General features: G+C 37.3%; 2 protein-coding genes across 9 annotated transcripts in view; one reads left to right on the top strand and one right to left on the bottom strand.

Moving 5' to 3' along the window:
• The window catches only part of DCP2 (decapping mRNA 2), a 45,391-nt gene extending 39,788 nt beyond the window's left edge, over positions 1-5,603 (top strand). The window contains exon 11 of the mRNA XM_007536048.3: positions 763-5,603. Within this exon, the coding sequence (XP_007536110.1) occupies positions 763-929 (167 nt within the window). The 3' untranslated portion in view covers positions 930-5,603. The remainder of the gene's footprint in view (positions 1-762) is intronic.
• Positions 5,604-9,111: 3,508 nt separating this feature from the next.
• MCC (MCC regulator of WNT signaling pathway) overlaps positions 9,112-20,246 on the bottom strand; it is a 338,297-nt gene continuing 327,162 nt past the window's right edge. For all 8 annotated transcript variants that reach the window (XM_060201290.1, XM_060201289.1, XM_060201287.1 and 5 more), the window contains 3 exons: positions 17,456-17,578; positions 11,273-15,781; positions 9,112-11,234 (listed from right to left, as the gene is read on the bottom strand). In XM_060201290.1, the coding sequence (XP_060057273.1) occupies positions 15,601-15,781; positions 17,456-17,578 (304 nt within the window). In that variant the 3' untranslated portion in view covers positions 9,112-11,234; positions 11,273-15,600. The remainder of the gene's footprint in view (positions 11,235-11,272; positions 15,782-17,455; positions 17,579-20,246) is intronic.

Genomic DNA, 20,246 nt, shown 5'->3' on the forward strand with positions numbered 1-20,246 from the left:
GAGACCTCATTCTCACATGACAGCTTAGTCTTTTTCTTGTAATACTTTGGCTTGAGCAAGGTAAAAGACTATTTATTTTTGTTTGGCAGTTATATTTATTGAAAAGTGGGGACTATGATTAGTGTACTAAGTATGGAACTAGAAATCTATCAGATTTTTTAAAGCTATCTGGGTAGTTGGGAGTATGGTAAATTAATAGTTAAATCTAGTTACCTTAAGTTCAGAGGTCAGTTATTTTAGAAAGTCTTGAAAGTCAAGTTCAGGAATATTTTAATCACTGCATAAAACTGTTAGCATAAAATTTGTATTTTTATGGAAGGTATACAAAAGGTATCCATTTTTAAAATAAGCAAATGTTAAGGGTCTTACAGTAATGATTGAAATAGTTAATATTAAATATCATTTGAGGGCTTGACAGTGGCACACATGGTTGAGCACACAATTACCATGTGCAATGACCCAGATTCAATTTCCCAGTTTCTCACCTGAAAGAGGGAAGCTTTACAAGTAATGAAGCAGTGCTACAGGTGTCTTTTTCTTTATCTCTTCTTTCCCTCTCAATTTCTCTTTGTCCAATCAATCAATCAATATAACAACAATAATAAAGCTTTTATTTGAGTACAATTTGAGGGGAGAATAGTCTTGATTGTAGAGTATTATGAGATTCTGTGTATTGTACATGAATCCCTTTATAATTAAATATGAAGGACAGTATCTGAGTTCTTCCAAAGTGACTGAGCTTATTTACTGTTTTATAAACAGATGCTGTATATGAATTATCTTGCTCCAGTGAAGACCAGTTGCTTGAACATGCCGAGGGACAGCCATCTGTGGCATGTAATGGACATTGCAAGTTTCCCTTTTCATCCAGAGCCTTTTTGAGTTTCAAGTTTGATCATAATGCTATAATGAAAAATTTGGACCTTTGATAGCAGTTATGTTGTGAAAGTCTCAAGACCAGAGACCTGTTGCATTTGAGTGGGTGTCTCTTTGAGCCTTACCTTTCTCAGGTGTTTTAAAAAAAAATGCAGGTAGGCAATGATATTTCTGGACAGATTCTCTGTACAAGAGAAAGTAGAATGAAACATGAGTTTGCACTGCAATTTTAACCTTTTATACAGGTAAACCTTTTCAGTGTTTGGCTAACGAATTTTAAGTTGCTATTTTGAGGGCATTTTTTCCTCCGTGTATGATTGTTTTATTTTGTATTCTGTCAAAAAGACAGTGTTTGAGTCATCAAGTAACCAGGCTAATGGTAGTGTTCCATCTGCCAATTAGAGTGTAATTGCAATAATGATTTAAACTGTACACAATTATTAAATTAACTCATTGCTGAAATGTCACAGAAGTCAAGATTGCAGGTCATCTGCTTCAGTGGCATTTTGCACATTTTGCTGGTGAGAGGGGAGCAGAGAGCGTGGAGGCCGGAACCCAGCAACTGCTTCAGTTGTGTCTTATCCTGCCACCAGCATGCTAGTATTGTATAATAATTTCATTCTTGTGAAAACTTATTCTGTATTACAATTGTGTAAATATGTATGGAAACTAACATTACTGGGTTTTACATCATATCTCAGTGTTGACCTCTGGAAACTAGTGTTCTCTTAGATTCTGATTTGCAGTAGCGACAGAGACTGACACTTTTATTAGATTATTGGCACCCCTGAGTGATTGAATGAGGAAGAAAAGATGGTATGCAGTTTACCCATGTACAAATAAAGTATTTCACCCTGGGAGGATGTAACATGGAAGTAACATAAATAATTCACTTCTAGGAATGTGTTTTCCCTGTCAAGTTCTATAATCCAAATAAGGATGCGAGTGCCCATTTTTAGAAGGACTTCAGCTCTAATTGAGGACAATCAGTAGGGCTTTAAAGAGGAATTTAGTATTTGGGCCACTGCCAGCCTCATTGAAGATACTTTTCTTGGGAGGAGTAAGTGAGCATGTGCATATGTGTACACCTGTCATGTGAGTTTTAGGGAAAAAAAAGTTGTACATGTGGTATCCACAAAATATATCTGCTTGTAAATGTTATCATAGAAATCTTTATTCTCTATATATAGCCTATTTAGTAGGGGTTCTGTATAACCCAGTGGAACTTTCAAAGGAAGTACTATTCTAGGAATTTACTTAACTACTTTACTGTAGCTTTCAAATGGCTTAATTTTAAAAGAGATAGTCTATTTATTAATAAAAGTGTCACTCTCGGTGCTAAACAGGAGAATTCACAGTGACAAGTGCATTTAGAATTAGGTTAATCACAATTCTGCATCTTTCAATGTGACAAATTTGTGAATCCTGTGACTTTTTACAAAATGCATTGTATGATCACTTTTGGAAGCTCTTACTGTTCTTTCCAAAAACACAGCTGCTTTGCTTGGGTCTCCTTGAGCCATATTTATAGTTGGTCCCAGCATTCCATATCTATTAAATTGTTATAAAAGAAGTGAAAATACAGTTTGCCTGGCAGGTAACTAATTTTCACTTGTTTACTGTCATCTGGAAACCATTTATTTTTGTAGTGATTGTATGGATGTCTTTTTTTTTCCCCCTTATTTAGTACTTAAGTCAGTCTTTTGGTGCCTAGAGTTGGAACTTTTGAGTTTATTACTAAAGCAAAAGAGATTAGTATGCTCTCTGATGGTATTGAGCCTTTCCAAGAACCAACAGATTTTTTTCTATAAGAGTTTAATTATGGTTAAATGTTGTTACTGTTATGCTGCTTCATTTAATGCACTGTGGAACACAATAAGGATATTGTTGGGATAGAATTTGGTAACAACGCTATTGGCTCTCTTGACAGTCTGACATTTAAACGAATTTGAGATGTAAGTTAAAGTGTGTAATGTGACTTAACTATGCAGAAAATGTGTAAGTTGGATGTACCTGTTTTATGTACATCTGCTGTACTTACTTGGGTATTAGTTTTTCAGTATTCAGGTTACCTTGAAAAAGGCCATGCTAAGTAAGCATAGAATTAAATTTCTCCTTAGAGAGATTTTAGCATTACTTAACAAATCACTTAATAAAGGAGTAATCTGAATATGCAATAATTTCCTCCTAGTGTGTGCTGCATTTTTAAGAAGCTAGAAAGAAAAGCGTAGTTGTATTGGCTTTGTTATATTTTTTTGTCTTTGAAAGAGAGAATTTTTTTTTGAATTAACATTTTAAATGTTCATCTGTTCCAACCTACCATGTTCCAAGGTTCAATGCACTGTGAATCTTTTTTTTAAAGAAATGGGTAGGTGCTCTTATGTATAGCAGATAGATGTTAAATGATTTTTTTTGTAGCCATTACAATCCAAAATTAGAGGGGCTTGGTTTACACATTTTCATAAGTTTTTAAGAAATAGCAAATGAATAATTTGCAGATTTCAGTGATTTTCAGTGATGCTCTCCTGGAACATGGACATTTGGACAAGTATGAGGCCCTAGTAGAATTATTTAGCAAGGAAAAAATTTGAAGATGTTTGAAAATTAAGTTGGGGTTTTGTGTTAGTATTAACAGCAAGTCTCCAGGTTGTCTGAGGAATTGAGGTCACTGCTTGCTGCTAGAGCTTTAGATATCATTATTTTTCTATAAAATGTCCTTTAGTGAGTACAGCTGACAAAATGCATAGCAAAATTAATTTTATGATATAAAGTTGGGTTTTTTTTTCTTTTAAAGTTTTAGTAATCTGTGTAATATCAAAAACTCAAATGCACTAAAATTAAATTCTTCTGTAAAACCAACTCAGCATGGTTTTGATAGTCTTTAGAAATGTTCAGGTCTTGGTGCATGTGTGCATTAAAAACATTTCATTAACTATTCTCTCATGCTGCTTACCCACCAACCCACCCCCAACCCCCGCCTGCCTTCTTTATAAGCACCAATAGTTGACTTGAACTGCAGTGAGTAAAGTCAATTTAAAAAATTAGACTTTTTACCATGTTGCTTGTTTTACTACAAATGCTTCTTGGTTTTTTATTATTATTATTTTTTTATCAGTGGACTTTTTTTTTATTTGATTGGCATGTGTTCTGTCTATTCTCTGAGGCAATATTTTCTTAGCATATTAATCATAGTTATTATGTTAAATTCAGTAGCATTTCATGGCTGAAGAAAAATAAGTGTTCTAGTCATTTTGACTTGGATTGTTTTTTAGCCTGGGGGAAGGGTCTCCTATATATTGTAACATTAGATTAATGATAAACAAGACAAAGTCCTATCTTGCCTGAAGGTAGGTACCTGTCTCTAGGTGGGTTAAATAACTTTTATTAGATCTTTATTACTTAGTACAGCCTAGTTATAGTTCTTCATTTTACAAAGACATCTTTAAAAGAGGACTTTGCATTGTTTTTATAGTTGCCAAAATTTATTAAAATGAGATTATGATGGACTTCCTCAAACTTTTCTTTTTAATTGAATTGCTCTTGAAGTTTGTACTCTAATCTCACAAAGGTGCCAGATTGTAAATGGGCAGTGATATGTCTGCCCTATGCTTATAAAGCAGAGCTCTGGAGTAGTTTCAAAAAATAAGATAGGCTAGTTGTTGTTATAGAACAAAACTGCTCCAGAGGGAGGAAACAGGTATAGTGGTAGATAAGAGCATATTAGGAAGAAAATTTAAAAGCTGTATCAGTGGTTTTGTTGTTGTTTTGTTGTGTTTTTTGAGTGCTTATGTGGTGCACTGGGTTATTAAAGAGACCATTGCCTGTCTAGTCCAAGCAAAGTCTAATGTTTTTTCTATTACCAAGTGTATTGTAGATATGATTAAAGTTATTTTTTTCTAAGTATAGTTGCCAAGCAATCCAGTCAATATAAAGTACATTTTTTTATTTTTAATTAAAGACCAGTGCGTGTTATGGATCTGTTCCTTCTTGTGCTGATACTTTACAATTTTAACCATATTGAAGTACATTGCTTTCTGACAGGAAGGTAATCCTCTGTAGTCAGATGTGTGTTAAACTCACTTCATGTGGTAGCTATACATTTGTCCTGAAAATGATCTATTTCTTTCCACTTAGATTCCTTGAGATGAACAGCATTTATTACTGAGAGAGAGAGAGAGTAGTCAGTCTATAGCTAGGAGAAATAAAAACTACCTCTCATACCTGGAAGTGAACTTGAAAGATTGACTTCCATTAGCTTTATTACTTAAATTTTACCCTAAAGTACAAAAAAAGTATAAAGAAGTAACATTGATAAAGTATGAAAGACATATTTTGAGACATTTTGTAATTGAATTCCTAGTTTGGGTGCCCTGATTTATGAAATTGCCAGTAATGAGATTCCATTTGTCTTGGGTCTTCTGTGGCTGCTGAGAGAATAGTTTAGCTATGCTAGTAATTTGAAAGCCATTAGCCTTGACAAGGTGCTTGTGTTACAGTACCTGTATTTGGTCAAGCGTACTTTGGGGGATTTCAGTTGCATATCTTTGCTACTTTATTCCACATAGATTCTCCTCTTAGTAAAATTGTCCATTGGAAGTGAAGTATAAGACCCTGGATATGTATTTGCTGTTATTTTTGTGAATAAGTTCTTATAGGGTGATATTTTGGTAATTGGTATCTGTTGAGTGCCATTTGAAGACCTGTTTTTTTTTTTTTTTAATTTTTATTTATAAAAAGGAAACACTGACAAAAACCATAGGATAACAGGGGTACAGCTCCACACAGTTCCCACCACCAGAACTCCATATCTGGAGACCTGTTTCTTAAAGCTTTTTTTCTTAGTATGACTGGCCAGAAAGAGGTCAGTGAGATTGTCTGCTCCTCCACCTTCTCCTTTTTATGGACCCCCCCCCCCCCTTTATTTGTGTTGTATTCCTACAGTGAAGCAACTCCTGTGGGAATTTTCAGACAACTGATCACCTTTGCCTCCACAAAATGAATTCGCTCTGACCCTTAAAGTATAAGAATAGTAAGATTATAGGTACTGGTACTGTTTTGAGTCTCAGTATATGGAGCTGTTATTGAGAACAGCTGTTATTGAGGAATTGTTTTGAGAACAAAGAAAACTTCTTTGTGATTGTAGGGTGAAGTAGGCAGTGTTTTGCTGGTCTACAGTCTTGAGAGTTATTAACATGCTTAGAACCTTTTGAAGCAGAACATTCTAAAACATACTTAATGTTTTGAGAATGTTTTAGCCATAAATCGATACTGCTTTTCTCAAATTTAGTTTTTGAAGTTTAAGAAGCTAGCCAGTTTTTTGCATGTTGATACCTTGACTTACTGTGCTTCTGTGTTATTTAGGAATAGTATATAGGTGGCAGGAAATAAAAGTGAAGTAAAAGTTCTCAACTATAAATGACATTTAGAAATGTAACAACTATCCCCCTGCAGTTTGGTTGGTTAGATAGACATATTAATACTTTTGGAAAGAGTGAGTGGATTTGGACTACATGTGTTTATGTATTATATATGTGGTACATATATAGTGTGCACTGAGAGAAAAGCACAAAAGATACAGGCAATTTCATTGCTGTCCTTGGGCACTGCTGTCTCTGCTGTTCATTTTAGGTTTGCATGGATCTTGCACAAGTACCATTTAGTTTAAGTTTAAATGCAAGTGTCCAAAGAACAGTTCTATTTTATTTTTGTTTAGATTTTACTTCAGAGGTAGGGCAGAAGATAGTTAGTCTGATTTGCATTTTATAAACAAACTAGTCTTCAGTAACAAATAGGGAAGGATAATAAATGAACTCTCATTCTATTTTTATGTGTATTTATGTATACACACATACTTACGGCTTTTGAAGTTTGATTACTAGCTTAATGTTATTTAAGAAATTGTTTTTGTTAAGCAGTTTCATCTTAGATCCTACATAAAATTCAAGTTTAATTTTACCTATTGGTTTTAGTGGGATTTAAGTCTTACTGAAATAAAATGATTAATCAAATAGAGTTATAGTTTTTGTAGTTTCTCTTAAGATTGTCATTTAACCAAAATAAGGGCTTAGTTTAGAAGTGAAAGAGAATAAAATTTTTAAATACTCTGCATTTTTCCAAAATAAAATTTGGAGTGTCTTTTATGCTGTGGAGACCTGTCATATTTATGGATGTGTAGTCTTAACAGTTTTCTTGAGAATAGGTTATCATTTTTAAAAGGGCAACAATATTTATGTTGTCATGTTTAAGCAAATTGAGATTTATAATAATTGGTAGGAGGAGACAAAATAAAAATTTTGTCACATATTGAGAAAGCTGGACTTTGGAGTAAATGTGATAACTAAGTACAGTTACACACTTCAGTCAGTAGTCACTTTTGTTATGTGAAGATATTTAGCATTTAATTTTTACCTTAACTGTAGCGACATTTTATTACTTAACCTTCTGGTGTATTTTAATTTTTAGACAAAGACTGAGTAAAACCATACCATGGACTTTTCCTTCTTGGTTTGATTAGAGATGGCAGAAAAGAGAACTCCAGGGGGCTGGGCAGTGGCTCACATGTTACCATGTATAGGGACCCTGACTCCCTACCTGCAGGGGGGAAGCTTCATGAATTGTGAAGCAGTGCTGCAGGTGCTTCTCCATATCTTTCACCCCTCTCAATTTCTCTCTGTCCTATCAAATATAAGAAAAATAAAAGTACAAAAAAGGAAAACCAATTAGATTCACCTTGTAATATAAGCATTGGTACCTTTTGAAGTGATAGATTATCTTTCTTCAAGATTTTTATATTTTGGCTGAAAAGTTACTTTGTCTCCTTCCCTGAGTATTAAAGAATGAGCACTGATGGTGTCATAGTCTTGTCAATATTTCCATTTTATAAATAATTTTTTTTAAAAAGCGAGCACTGATTTCCACTAATTGTGTGACTGTCATAAATAATTTTCAATGACTCCTGTTTATGAATTAGAAGTTTCAATGTTTGTGGGATTATTGCACTTCTCAAGATGATTAAAATACTAAATGTTCTCTCCACTAAGAAAATTAACAAAGGCATGTCTAAACAATTACTGTGCTCTTTTTGAAAGCCTTTCCATGTAGACATTATGAGTTTAGAAATTAAAAACCTAACTTACAAAATACAGTGTGAATTATGGAAGGCTTCCTTTGCATTTTAAAACAGTTTAAAAGTTGACTGTTCAAATATTACTTCTTGTAAAACTGCTGTTGTGTTAAATTTAGATGTGCAATCTCAATAAATTTGATGTTTGGGCAGTTATAATTGCCACCTTAATCTGATTTCTGTTACCTTTACTTACTGTAGATTCCATGTTTCTTATATTTTGGTTGCATCTCTTAGGACCAATAAAAAGTGTTAAAGATAAGTTTTTATGATCAAAGGAAGAAAACAATAAAAGTCCCTCAGCAAAAATGAAAATAATCTCAAATAGTTTACAATTTGGTTGTTGCTTTAAATCATGGTTATAGCATGAGTTAGATATAAAACCCATAATTGGGGACTGGAGGCTTGAACCCAGATCTTTGTGCGTGGATGCACATGTACTCTACCAGGTGTGCTACTGCCCAGGCCCTCTACATCTTTCTTGTAGTTCTGCAAGTTCGTCTATGATTTCAGATCTTCATTTTACTCTGGCCACTGAGTATAAAAAAAATTGAAAAGACAGTTCCTTTAGGGTTTCCTGAACCCAGTTTAGTGTGTCATGATTGCCCCATATCAAGTAATTCTTTGGGCTGGTGAAATGACTCACTTGGATAGTCACCTACTTTGCCATCCATGTTTGTAACCAAGGTTTGAGCCAGACCCCCACTGTATTAAAAGGTTTGGTGCTATGGTCTCCTTCACACTCTTTCTGCTTCTTTTAAAAAGACCAGCAGTTCTTCAATATCAGCAGGCTATGGAAGACACAGTCTGCCTAGAGATAACAGCAGATACCACAGATAAAAGGGCTCAGTCTCCTAAGACCCTCCACTTTAGATACTAGTCATATGAATGACCAATGTGTATTTTCCTTATAAGTCAAAATACCACATGGCCAAAGTGAATTGGAGGACAAATGAAGATTCCTTCCCCCCCCCCCCCACTGTTAGCCGTTGACTTTTACATCTAGCTACCTGCTTTGACTAGGGGTCTTGATGTTAACATTATGTACTGCAGCTTTAATAGAACTATAGAAAAATAGCCTTACCCTTTAGTTAAAGTTTAAAGGCACATCATGGAATTAGAAATGTTTATTTAGAATATAAGAATGTAAAATATTATAAATGTCTCTGTATAAATAAATGGAGTTTCTTAAGACAATTTTATATCAAACAACACAAGGTGGCTATCTTACAACAGCTAAAACTACAGGCATCTTGAAACATTGAAAGCATACAAGTAGAGAATTGAAAAGTTACAAAATATAGTACAATGTTAAGTGGCAACATTAAAAGATTCTCAGTACAAACTGTAGAACAATACTGACAAATGCAAACCTAGTCACATGTGCTTTAAAAACTGACAGTACATTCAAGCAGGTTTTTCTAATAGTTCAAGTGGTTTAAGAGTAGCAAATTTTCAGGTAGGTAACTTAAATCTCATGCAAAGCAAATCTTAACAGTATGTCTAAAAACCGATTGGAAAAACTGAACCGGTTTCATTACCTTTATATTTTCCAATGAAAACAGATTAGAGTTCTTGTTCACTTGTCAGTCCTGACTATAAGTAAATATTTTTTGAATTCTACAGACAGAATATTTCCCCACATGGATTTGATTAGCAAAAAGTGCAAAAATAAATAGAAAAAGAACAGCTAGTTAAGCAGGTCATCTGTGAATAAGGGGAAATTTTGCATATAGCTTGCTGTGTTCTGATCTGTTGCTTCGTGAACAAGTGATTCATAACTACCATGACTATGAACAAACTTGCTCGGGAGATGATTTGCCGCTTAGCAGTTGCTAGTGGAATGGAGTAATTTCTTCTTAATCACTTGAAAAATCTCAAGTGCAGTATGAAAGATGTTTATTCAGTATAAGTTTTTATCAAAAATGTACAGTCATCTGTATGTACAGTTTTTAGTGAAACAATGCATGAACAGTTGGTATTCAATTTGTACCCTTTCCCATCTGTTGACATTTTAACAGCCACTAAGCATTGCATTAATCAAAAATTCTGGCTCTGCTTTGAAAAAAGCTAGTAATTGGCAGCATAAGAGCTATCTCTTAGTGATTATAAACATAGAAGGGAATTTCAAGTATGTGAAACTGGATGCGCTAAGGGCCAAGAGTCAGAGCTAACTTCAACTTGACTAGGCTTTTAAAAGGTTCTAATGAAGTATATTAAGCCTTAAGTAAATGTCAATAAGATTTGGCATAATTTTTTGTTTGTAACATGTTCTTGCAAAGTAGCATACAGCTGAGCATTTGAATTTGCAGGCCTCTGATAGATGGTGATTATATAATTTATTGTCAAATAGACCATTTCATTGGACAGCCAGTAAAGCAGTTGCTATATTTTTATAAAATTATACAAACTTGTCAACTACAGAAAAAACATTTTTTTACCACCTCTTTAAAAGAGAAAAAAGAAAAAAAGCCAAATCTTGGGAACCCTATAACTGCAGCTTAGTGAAATTAAATGCAGACATTTCAGAGAAGCCCCTTTGGCTTCTTTTTTTTTTTTTGGAGGAGTTTCTGCCTCTAGAAAATTTCTAACTAAAGATGCTACTATAAACAGTATGATTTTTTTCCCCCCATTTTTTACCGATAAACCAGATGGGACAAACTCCAGATACACATTTGTGAATATTTTAAAGCTTTGTTGGAATGATGGATTTTTAGAGTTGTTAATGAAAATTTGAGTGTTTTCTGTGGTTTTCTTGATATCTTAATGTTAAAAACACATGACACCCTAGTCTTATGAGAGCTTTGATATACAATACTATGATGGGGAGAATAAAAGTAATCACAGAATAACTCTGGGGCCATAGGAAGCATCTGTAGAAGGGAACAGGTTAGGTATAGAGGTTTATATGGTTTCAGCTTTTATTCTGAGCAATAGGATCCTTGCTAGTCTCATACTAACATTTTGTAAAGAACATGCCTATGAGCTGTAAACTCAGTAGTGGAATGTCAATATCTTATTTTAGAGTTTTCTGAGGTCCCTGTAAAGTATTGCTGCAGGCTTAGAGGAAGAAGTTCAATGCATCTCATGGTGAATTAAGCAATTATGTTTAACTGACATTTTTTTATTACCTTATAAACATTTTAGTTTCAGGCAATATGGATATTAACAACAGAAACCTGACATGCCAGCAGATGAGAGTCAATGTGAGACAGCAGTTACCTGTACTGGCAGGCTTATTACATATTTGTAATATTACATATTACAAAATACCTTATTACATAAGGTATTTAATCATAAATGACCTTTGGTATAAGTCTCACAGAGGAATCTTGACCACTTATGGCAATTTAGGTACCTGGTGCACATGATATTTGGAACCTCAGGTCCAGTTAGTAGGTGCACACATTTATGGTACTTAAACTACGGACAAGATTCTTTGCTTATGACTCTGCCTCAACTCAATGAGAAATAAACTTCAAGGAAATAGAAGTGAAATAGTTTCTTCTTAGATAAGAGCCAGTGACTTATAAACTGTGAACAGATACCGTGACTGCTGATAGGGGGTAATCACTGAGGAAATGAAAACTAAGTGGGGATTTTAAAAATTCTTTCATAAGCTAGAATCAAGATAATTTTTTTTTTACCCTATTTAGAGAAAAGTTGAGGTTATAAAAAAAGTTATTCCGGCTCCACTTCTATCAGTGAAATCTTAGTTGTACAATTGGTGTAACCAAGTGCCCCACACCCTGTTGACTCACCTTCAAGGACCATGTCTTGGGGGATGTTTGAAAAACACAAAGGAGGGAGCCAGGCGGTGGCGCAGTGGGTTAAGTGCACGTGGTACGAAGCGCAAGGATTGGCATAAGAATCCCAGTTCGAGCCCGGCTCCTCACCTGCAGGGGAAATTGCTTCACAAGCAGGTCTGCAGGTGTCTGTCTTTCTCTCCCCCTTTGTCTTCCCCTCCTCTCTCCATTTCTCTCTATCCTATCCAACAACGACAGTAATAACAACAATGATGATAAAGGCAACAAAAGGGAAAAAAAATTTTTAAAAAAACCACAAAGGAAATCAATTATTTAATAGCTTTTTAAAAATTCTACACATGTACAAAAGTAACAGCTTTGCTAGAGAAATACTTTCCATCCAATCACCACATAAAAGTGTCATGTTTATAAGCTTAAAATGAGGCCAGTTGGGGCCAGTAATAGGGCCTATTTTGGGTCTGGACAAGTTATGTGACCCTACAAGAGTGAGTTGAAAGTTCTAACATAGAGTAAGAATAGTATATAGGTCAGCACAAAGGATTTTATTCCTATACCAGCTACAATTTTCATATTTGGTGAAAAGACTCCCTTTAATTAATCACAAAAGGTCATGAATTCCCACCTTGCATGTCCCACTGTTTTCCTTGTTTTATGTAATATCTTCTTATGCGAACTGGAGGAAACACTTTTTTTTTTTTTTTGCACAGCCAGCCAGAAATATTTTCTTAGGAAAAAATGAAATTATCCAAAATGAAAATTGATGTTAAAAATCACAGGAACCAGCTTCAATTGAATGTTAAGATTCAGACAAAAGCAACTCAGTGGGCACTCCTCACAGTGATTACAGCACTCATTGCTAGTCCTTTGAGACTGATACTGGTTAGTTTTTTTTGGCCAGTGGGGCCACTTCACTGCTGATTTTGTAGCAAGGGGTAGAACTGTTAGTCCTCCCCATATAGTGTAGCGTGACTTTCCACATTTTACAGAAGGCTGAGGAACCTGTCATGCTTTCTGAAAGCTCATGGACACAAGAGTCTAATGGAGTGACCCAGTTAATGGGAAAACTGAACTATGTGGGCACCACAGAATAAATGACAAGTGGATCTTTAAAATATACCAATGGAGGGCAGCTGAGTGGACAGAAGGATTGAATGACAAGAGGGCGAGGCAGTGAAGATTAGAAGGGGAATGATGAATTTAACCTAGAAAGTCGTCCTAAAAGAATTCAGGTACTGTGGTCCTGTCTGGTCCTGTCAGCATTTTGCTTGAAACCTGTATGTGCAACATAGGCAAACCACTATGGTGTCAAGCCCCCGTGTCTTTCTAAAAGGCATAAAATATTTCATCTTTTTTTCCCCCCAGTGTTATCACTGGGCCTCGGTGCCTGCACTACGAACCCATTGCTTCCGAGACCAGTTTTTCTTTTTCTCTCTTTCTCTCTTTCTCTCTTTCTCCCTTTCTTTCTTTCTTTCTTTCTTTCTTTCTTTCTTTCTTTCTTCCTTTCTTTCTTTCTTCCTTTCTTTTTCTTTCTTTCTTTCTCCTCCTCCAGGGTTATTGCTGGGGCTCAGTGCCTGCACTATGAATCCACTACTCCTGGAAGTCATTTTCCCCCTTTTGTTGCCCTTGTTGTAGCCTTGTGGTTATTGTTGATGTCATTCATTGTTGGATAGGACAGAGAGAAATGGAGAGAGGAGGGGAAGACGGGGACATAAATATAGACACCTGCAGACCTGCTTCACCATCTGTGAAACAAATCCCCTGCAGATGGGGAGCCAGGGGCTCATACCGGGATCCTTACACCAGTCCTTGGGCTTTGTGTCACTTGCGCTTAACCTGCTGCGCTACCGCCCGACCCCCCCCATTTTTCTTTTCTTCTTTTTTTTAAATATTTATTCCCTTTTGTTGCCCTTATTGTTTTATTGTTGTAGTTATTGATGCTGGATAGGACAGAGAGAAATGGAGAGAGATGGGGAAGACAAGGAGGGGGAGAGAAAGACACCCGCAGACCTGCTTCACCGCCTGTGAAGCGACCCCCCTGCAGGTGGGGAGCCTGGGGCTTGTACCAGAATCCTTATGCCAGTCCTTGCGCTTTGCGCCACGTGCGCCTAACCTGCTGCGCTACCGCGCCTGACTGTTTTTTTTTGTTTTGTTTTTAATAGGACAGAGAGAGGTTGAGAAAGGAGGGGAGGAGAGGGGGATAGACACCAGGGATAGACACCTGCAGACCTGTTCACCACTTATGGGGTAAACCCCCTGCAGGTGGGGATCCAGGGGCCTGAACTGGTATCCTCACATTTCATACTATGTGCACTTAACCTGGTGCACCACCACCCAGCCCCTCAGTTGTTCTTCAGGAACATTGCAAGTATAAAAATGTTCTCATCAGTGGAAGTGGTATATTTGTTTCTACATATATTGAAGAAATTAACTGTTTTATTATTTTAAACTTTTCTGAGTTTAATTGCTTTTCCAGTTCAGCTAAATCTTCACCATTTTATCTTCGTGATTTTTAAAAATACATAACCACACATACATAATTTCAAAATTGCACAATGATGGACTGAATTTGGGAATGACAGTGTTTTGCAGACTGTCTTGGTGCCAATAACTACTGTAAACCAGTTGCCTCCCAATAAAAAAATAAAGGGAAAAGTTAATGTCTCCTGTGTTACACAAAGTTTAAAATCTTTGAACTTTACCCTTTGAATTCCTTTCTAGCTTATGTTTCTTGTTTGTCATTTTTCTCTTTATTATGCTCATTAGATGAATGTTTAGATATTTTCCTATTAACACCTTTTATTTTTAGAGATTAAAAAAAGTTATCATTCCTTCACCCCCTGTTCTTTGTGATATGAATACAGACTTAAACTGGTAATAAACACTTGTAATCCCAAATAAGATCAGCTTGCAAAACATTATCTATTTGGTGTCTGACAGTGCACCTGTAACCTGGAAAAATAGAGCTAGGTTCAGAGCATGCCCTCACATGAATGAGCTTTGATTTGTGTAGAACAGAAATTATATAGTGCTCTAGGGTAAGGGCAAGATATTAATAATGCTCCCTGCTATTGAAACCCCCTGACAAAAGTTTAGCTCGACTACATATGTTGACAGGACTCTGAGTTCTGTTAATAAGACCCCTAGAGGAGAAATTTCAAGTGAAAAGAGCATTCCCTTCCCAGCCCTGCCTCTATCTAGAGGGGAAGCATTTGTTCAGGCCTGGAATTGTTCTTGGACCTTTAAGTTTATCTGGACGGTAATTAATCCCTGTGTGCTATCCACCTAAAGTCTTCCCAGCAGTAAGGGACACCTTACATCTAACTGTTGATACTTGAAAATGAAAGCCTATTGCAATAAACAAATCAGCAGCTCTCGCTGATGCTAAAGTTACCCTGTGTGTTAGTGTTCCTGTGAAGGAAGGAAAGAGAAATCAGGAATGCCAGCAATAACATCATTTTATCTACCAAAGAAGAAAAGAATGGAAAATCTTATAAAACAAATGCCATTGATGCACCACTTCCAGAACAGGAAAGGTGGGGGAGAGACAAAGCTGGTGATGGAAGCAGAAGTGAGGTCTGCTGAGCATGGCACACACAGCAGGTATTTATGGCTGGGAGCGTGGGAGGGGGAGCAGGAGCCTCTGGATACAGTCTGCACAGTGTCACCATGGGCACTTGGCTCTGGGACTGAGTCATGTCACTCATGACTGGCTGCCACTCTTCCTTACTCTCACTCTCGCTACAGGTCCTCTATTCCCTGGAGCCCTTATCTCTTCAATGACCTGGTGGTGGTAGCTTAGCTTCCAAAGGCAGCACTTTGGTGCCCAGGTGCTGGTTAAAGTGAAGTCTCATTGGTGTGTGGTCTTGAGTTCTCCTCCTCCAGCAGAGCTATTCTTTGCTTGAGCATCCTCACTTGGGTCTCATGTCTCTCCACCATGGCCATCATCTGAGACTCTAGCTTCTTCAGTTTATTTTGATGTTTCTTCTTGGCTTTCTCATAGGCAGCCACCAGATTGCTTTATGGAAAGAGGGAATGAAAAAGAAAATTCATCCTAAGTAGAGCTGAATTACATACAGTCCTTCCCCTATGTGTCTGATTAAGCACACCACTGTGAAATAGCAGATCACTCAGCCATTCAGCTCTGGCTATTGGTGCCGGGGATGGAATCTGGGGCTTCTTACATGCACATGGTATGCACTACCACTGCACTATCTTTCCCAGCTTCTTGAATAAGAACCTGAAATCAATATTGGTTTAACCTCAATTAATTAAACCTGTTTGCCAGAGCTTTGTTACTATCATGAGAAGGGTTTAAACCAACTATTCCAAACTAGCCATATCCAGAATGAGCAAGAAGAAAAGGTAGCTGAATCCCTGACATCTGTTATCTAAATACAAATAATGGGGCTAGCAAAATTGCTCACTTGGATAGTGCGTTGCTTTGTCATATACTCATTTTGAGCCCACCTCCCCCCTTCATTGAACGAAGCCTCAGTGCTGTGGTCTCTTTTAATCTCTGTGTCTCTCTAAGAATAAATAAATAATGTATACAAATACCAGGTCTGTTTGTTTCCATGACTGCATACCAAAGCTGGTCCTCAAGTAAGTTGCAGGGGGCTTACTTGAGGGCAACAAGGCCCTGGTTTCTTGGTACACTGTGTGATGGTTGGATTCAGAGCACAGTGATAGTCTAGTGCTGCCATCTGCACATAAACTGTAGACCTCTGAATTAGAGGGGCAGGGTGAGCCCATCCCTGATCCCTTCCCTGTCACCCCATCCATGTATAGTCAGGGTCTCAGAGTGTCTGAAAACCAGCTGCGATTGAAGCCCCATGCCCTTTATTTTCTGTGAGGCTAGGTCCATTTTCTCAATATATTGTCTGTAGAAGCAGATGTGAGAATCAAGGTGACTACTGTTAAGCCATGCAGTAGAGAGATTTATGGAACTATAAAAGCCACCATCCTTACTGTTTTTTGGAAAAGTTATTAATAGAAATCATTTGTATTACATGAAGTGAATTTATTGCTTTAATATATATGGATATATGTGTGTGTATATATATATATATATATAGGATAGAGACAGAAATCAAGAGGGAGAAAGACACCTGTAGCACTAGTTCACCACTTGCAAAGCTTCCCCCCTGCAGGTGGGGACTGAGAGCTTGAACTTGGGTCCTTGTGCATTCTAACGTTGCACTCAGCCAGGCATGTCACCACCCAGCCCCAGTTTATTGCTTTTTGTAAATGAATTAATAAAGTTTTTTTTCCAGTTTTAGTTTCTGAAATGAGAAGTATCAATGAAAGTAGTAGAACAAATCTCTCTGAGGTTCTTGGTTTTTAGTGAGTGTAGTAAAGTTTGAGACTGCTATCTTAGAGCAGTGCTTCCTAAAGTCTTCTATTGGGATATTAAAATGTTCAAATAAATGGAAGCCAATTTTTTTTGGAAAACATCAGCTGTGTTGGTATGACACAGCTTTTTAGCAACATGACTGTGTGAAATATTAGGGGACTGCAATGAGCTGCATTTTCCAAACTCTAGGCTCAAGGACTCATTTCACCAATATCTGAACACTAGAAAGTGAGGAACTGCCATCCTCTTAAGTTGGTTCCCAGAATTTGCAGAAACAACCTCTCTGGTGTATAACAGTCCAAACATCACTGGAAACCACAAAGGAAAGATTTTTACCTGTTGGCTCGCTTTAAGTCATTTACAAATTCTGCTGATTGCTGGTGCCGGATTTCACTGCTCTTGGTGAGTCTTTCCAAGGCACTGACCAACTCTTGAACCCTGGCCTTTAGCTTCTTCTCTCTGTATCAAGGAGAGACAAGACAAGCCATAAGCAACTTTTCGATGATGGTGGAGGTGGCTGCTATTCCAAAAGTGGCAGAGGGGAAGAAGTAACTTGCCATGTCAATAGGTGAGGATGGAAAAGCGGGCAGAGATGTCCTTCCCTTCCACGCAAAGCCAGCCCACCCTTCACCTCCACTCTAATGGCACATTTGTGCTTCCTTCCTGTATTAATGAGGGTCCTTTAGATACGTTAGTATGGAACATTTAAGGTCTTTTAGAAGTCTAGAAATCTGCTGTGCACACCAGAGGCTCAGCCCAATCATAAAACCCTAGCTTGTATCTTCAGTACCCTTTCAAGATTTGTTTTTTTTTTTTTGGACCAGAATGCCCTGGCATATGGTGTTGCAAGGGCTCGAACACTGTAAGCCAGAGTTGAGCAGTGCTCTGATGTCTCTCTGTATTTCAATTAGATAACTAAAACTATAAAAGAAGGAAAAAGAAAATGAACATTTCCCTTTACTTTTTTTTTTTTCCTCCAGGGTTATTGCTGGAGCTCAATGCCTGCACTTGAATCCACTGCTCCTGGAGGCCATTTTCCCCTTTTTGTTGCCCTTGTTGTTTATCACTATTGTTGTTATTGTTGTTGTTATTGCTATCATCATTGTCAGATAGGACAGAGGGAAATCAAGAGAGGAAGGGAAGACAGAGGGGGAGAGAAAGATAAACACCTGTAGACCTGCTTCACTGCTTATGAGGTGACCCCTCTGCAGGTGGGGGTCTGGGGGCTTGAACCGGGATCCTTGTGCCAGTCCTTGTGCTTTGCATCATGTGCATTTAACCCACTGTGCTACCACCTGACCCCCTGACTTTTAGGTATTCTTATAGAAATAGTATGAGTGGTGGTCCAGGAGGTGGCACAGTGGGTAAAGCATTGGATTCTCAAGCATGAGGTCCTGAGCTCAATCCCCAGCAGTACATATACCAGAGTGATATCTGGTTCTTTCTCTTTTCTCCTATCTTTCTCATGAAAGAAAGAAAGAAGGAAAGAAAGAAAAAGAGAAAGAAAGAAAGAAAGAAAGAAAGAAAGAAAGAAAGAAAGGAAGAAATAGCATGAGTGCTCGTGCCTAAACATGCATACGAATGGCAAAAGCCAGGTTGTTGGCCTGGCCAGGGTTTAAGTCAACCCAAGTGTCTATCTAGGTCCATGTGGCTGGCTGGAAGAGGGTCTGAGGCACCATCAACTCAGGCATGGTTAGGAGAACAAGAAAAGATGCCCCTCTGGCTAAAAAGAAAAAGGAAGGGTTAGATGTGTAATGTTTAAGCTACTATTTCAATTCTTCTCTTAAAAAGGCTTGAAATAGTTTAATAATTTTTAAATATTTTAAAACTATTAATGAGAGATGGGGGTGGGGCAGAGCAGTATTCTGGCATAAGTGATGCTGGGGATTGAACTCAAAACCTGATGCTTGAGGGTCCAGTGCTTTGTCCACTACACCACTCCCAAGCCACTTAATTTTTTTGTACTTTTATTTTTATTTGCCATCATTCCCCCACCCCTTTTTTTCTTTTTGATAGAGGGTGAGAGACAGAAATATCAGAGAGAGAGACAGACAGAGAAGAAGAGTTATCTCCAACACTGCTGCACCACTTCCCTGCTGCAGGTGAGGACTGGGGGTTTGAACCCAAGCCCTTGTACACCACAATGCGTGCTCTCTAACAAGTGAGCTGCCACCCACCCCCCGTTTCAATTCTGTGATTTTCATTCTAAAGTAGATATTAGTGCAAAGGGAAAAAGGAAAACTGTGATATTTATTTATTTTTACCAGGGCACTGCTCAGTTCTCTGGCTTAGGGTTGTATGGTGGTGGTGGACCTTTGGTGCCTCAGGCATGAAAGTCTGTCTTCACAGCTCCCCAAGGTGATTGTTTTTTTTTTTTACTCTTCCCTGCTCTAGGTTTTTGTTTGTTTGTTGTTGTTGTTTTCTTCAGATAAAGGAGCCAGAAGGGAAGAGCACCACAACCCCAAAGACTCTTAAGTTGAGTAAGACCTGGCACAAACTTGGGTTGTGTACCTGGCAAATCAGGCACATTCCCAAGTAAACTGTCTTACTAGCCCTATTTATTTATTTAAACTGGCACACACTGTTCACACCTATATTTTAAGTTTAAAAATGCATTTTTTGCAAGCAGCAATACAAAAGTGTTCATGAAGAATGCATAATCTCTGAAAATGATGAAAACATCCCTGCTACCAATACATTTCTTTTTTTAAAAAGATTTTATTTATTTATGAGAAGATAGGAGGAGAGAGAAAGAGCTAGACATCACTCTGGCACATGTGCTGCCAGGGATCGAACTCAGGACCTCATGCTTGAGAGTCCAAAGCTTTATCACTGCACCACCTCCCGTACCCCTTTCTTTCTTTCTTTCTTTCTTTCTTTCTTTCTTTCTTTCTTTCTTTCTTTCTTTCTCTCTCTCTCTCTCTCTCCCTCTCTCTCTCTCTCTTTCAGGATTTTACCAATACATCTCTAAATACAAAACTGACTACCATATTGTTATTTCTGTGTAGCAAGAGAAGTTCATTTTCAAAACAGATAAAATTCAGTCTTTAGGTTTGAATGACACGAATGACAGTCTTTTGTTGTTGTTGCCCTATTTATATACTTATGTTGTTGCTGCTGTTGAATT

The sequence above is a fragment of the Erinaceus europaeus genome, chromosome 11 (genome assembly GCF_950295315.1).
Source record: "Erinaceus europaeus chromosome 11, mEriEur2.1, whole genome shotgun sequence".
Classification (NCBI taxonomy): Eukaryota; Metazoa; Chordata; class Mammalia; order Eulipotyphla; family Erinaceidae; genus Erinaceus; species Erinaceus europaeus.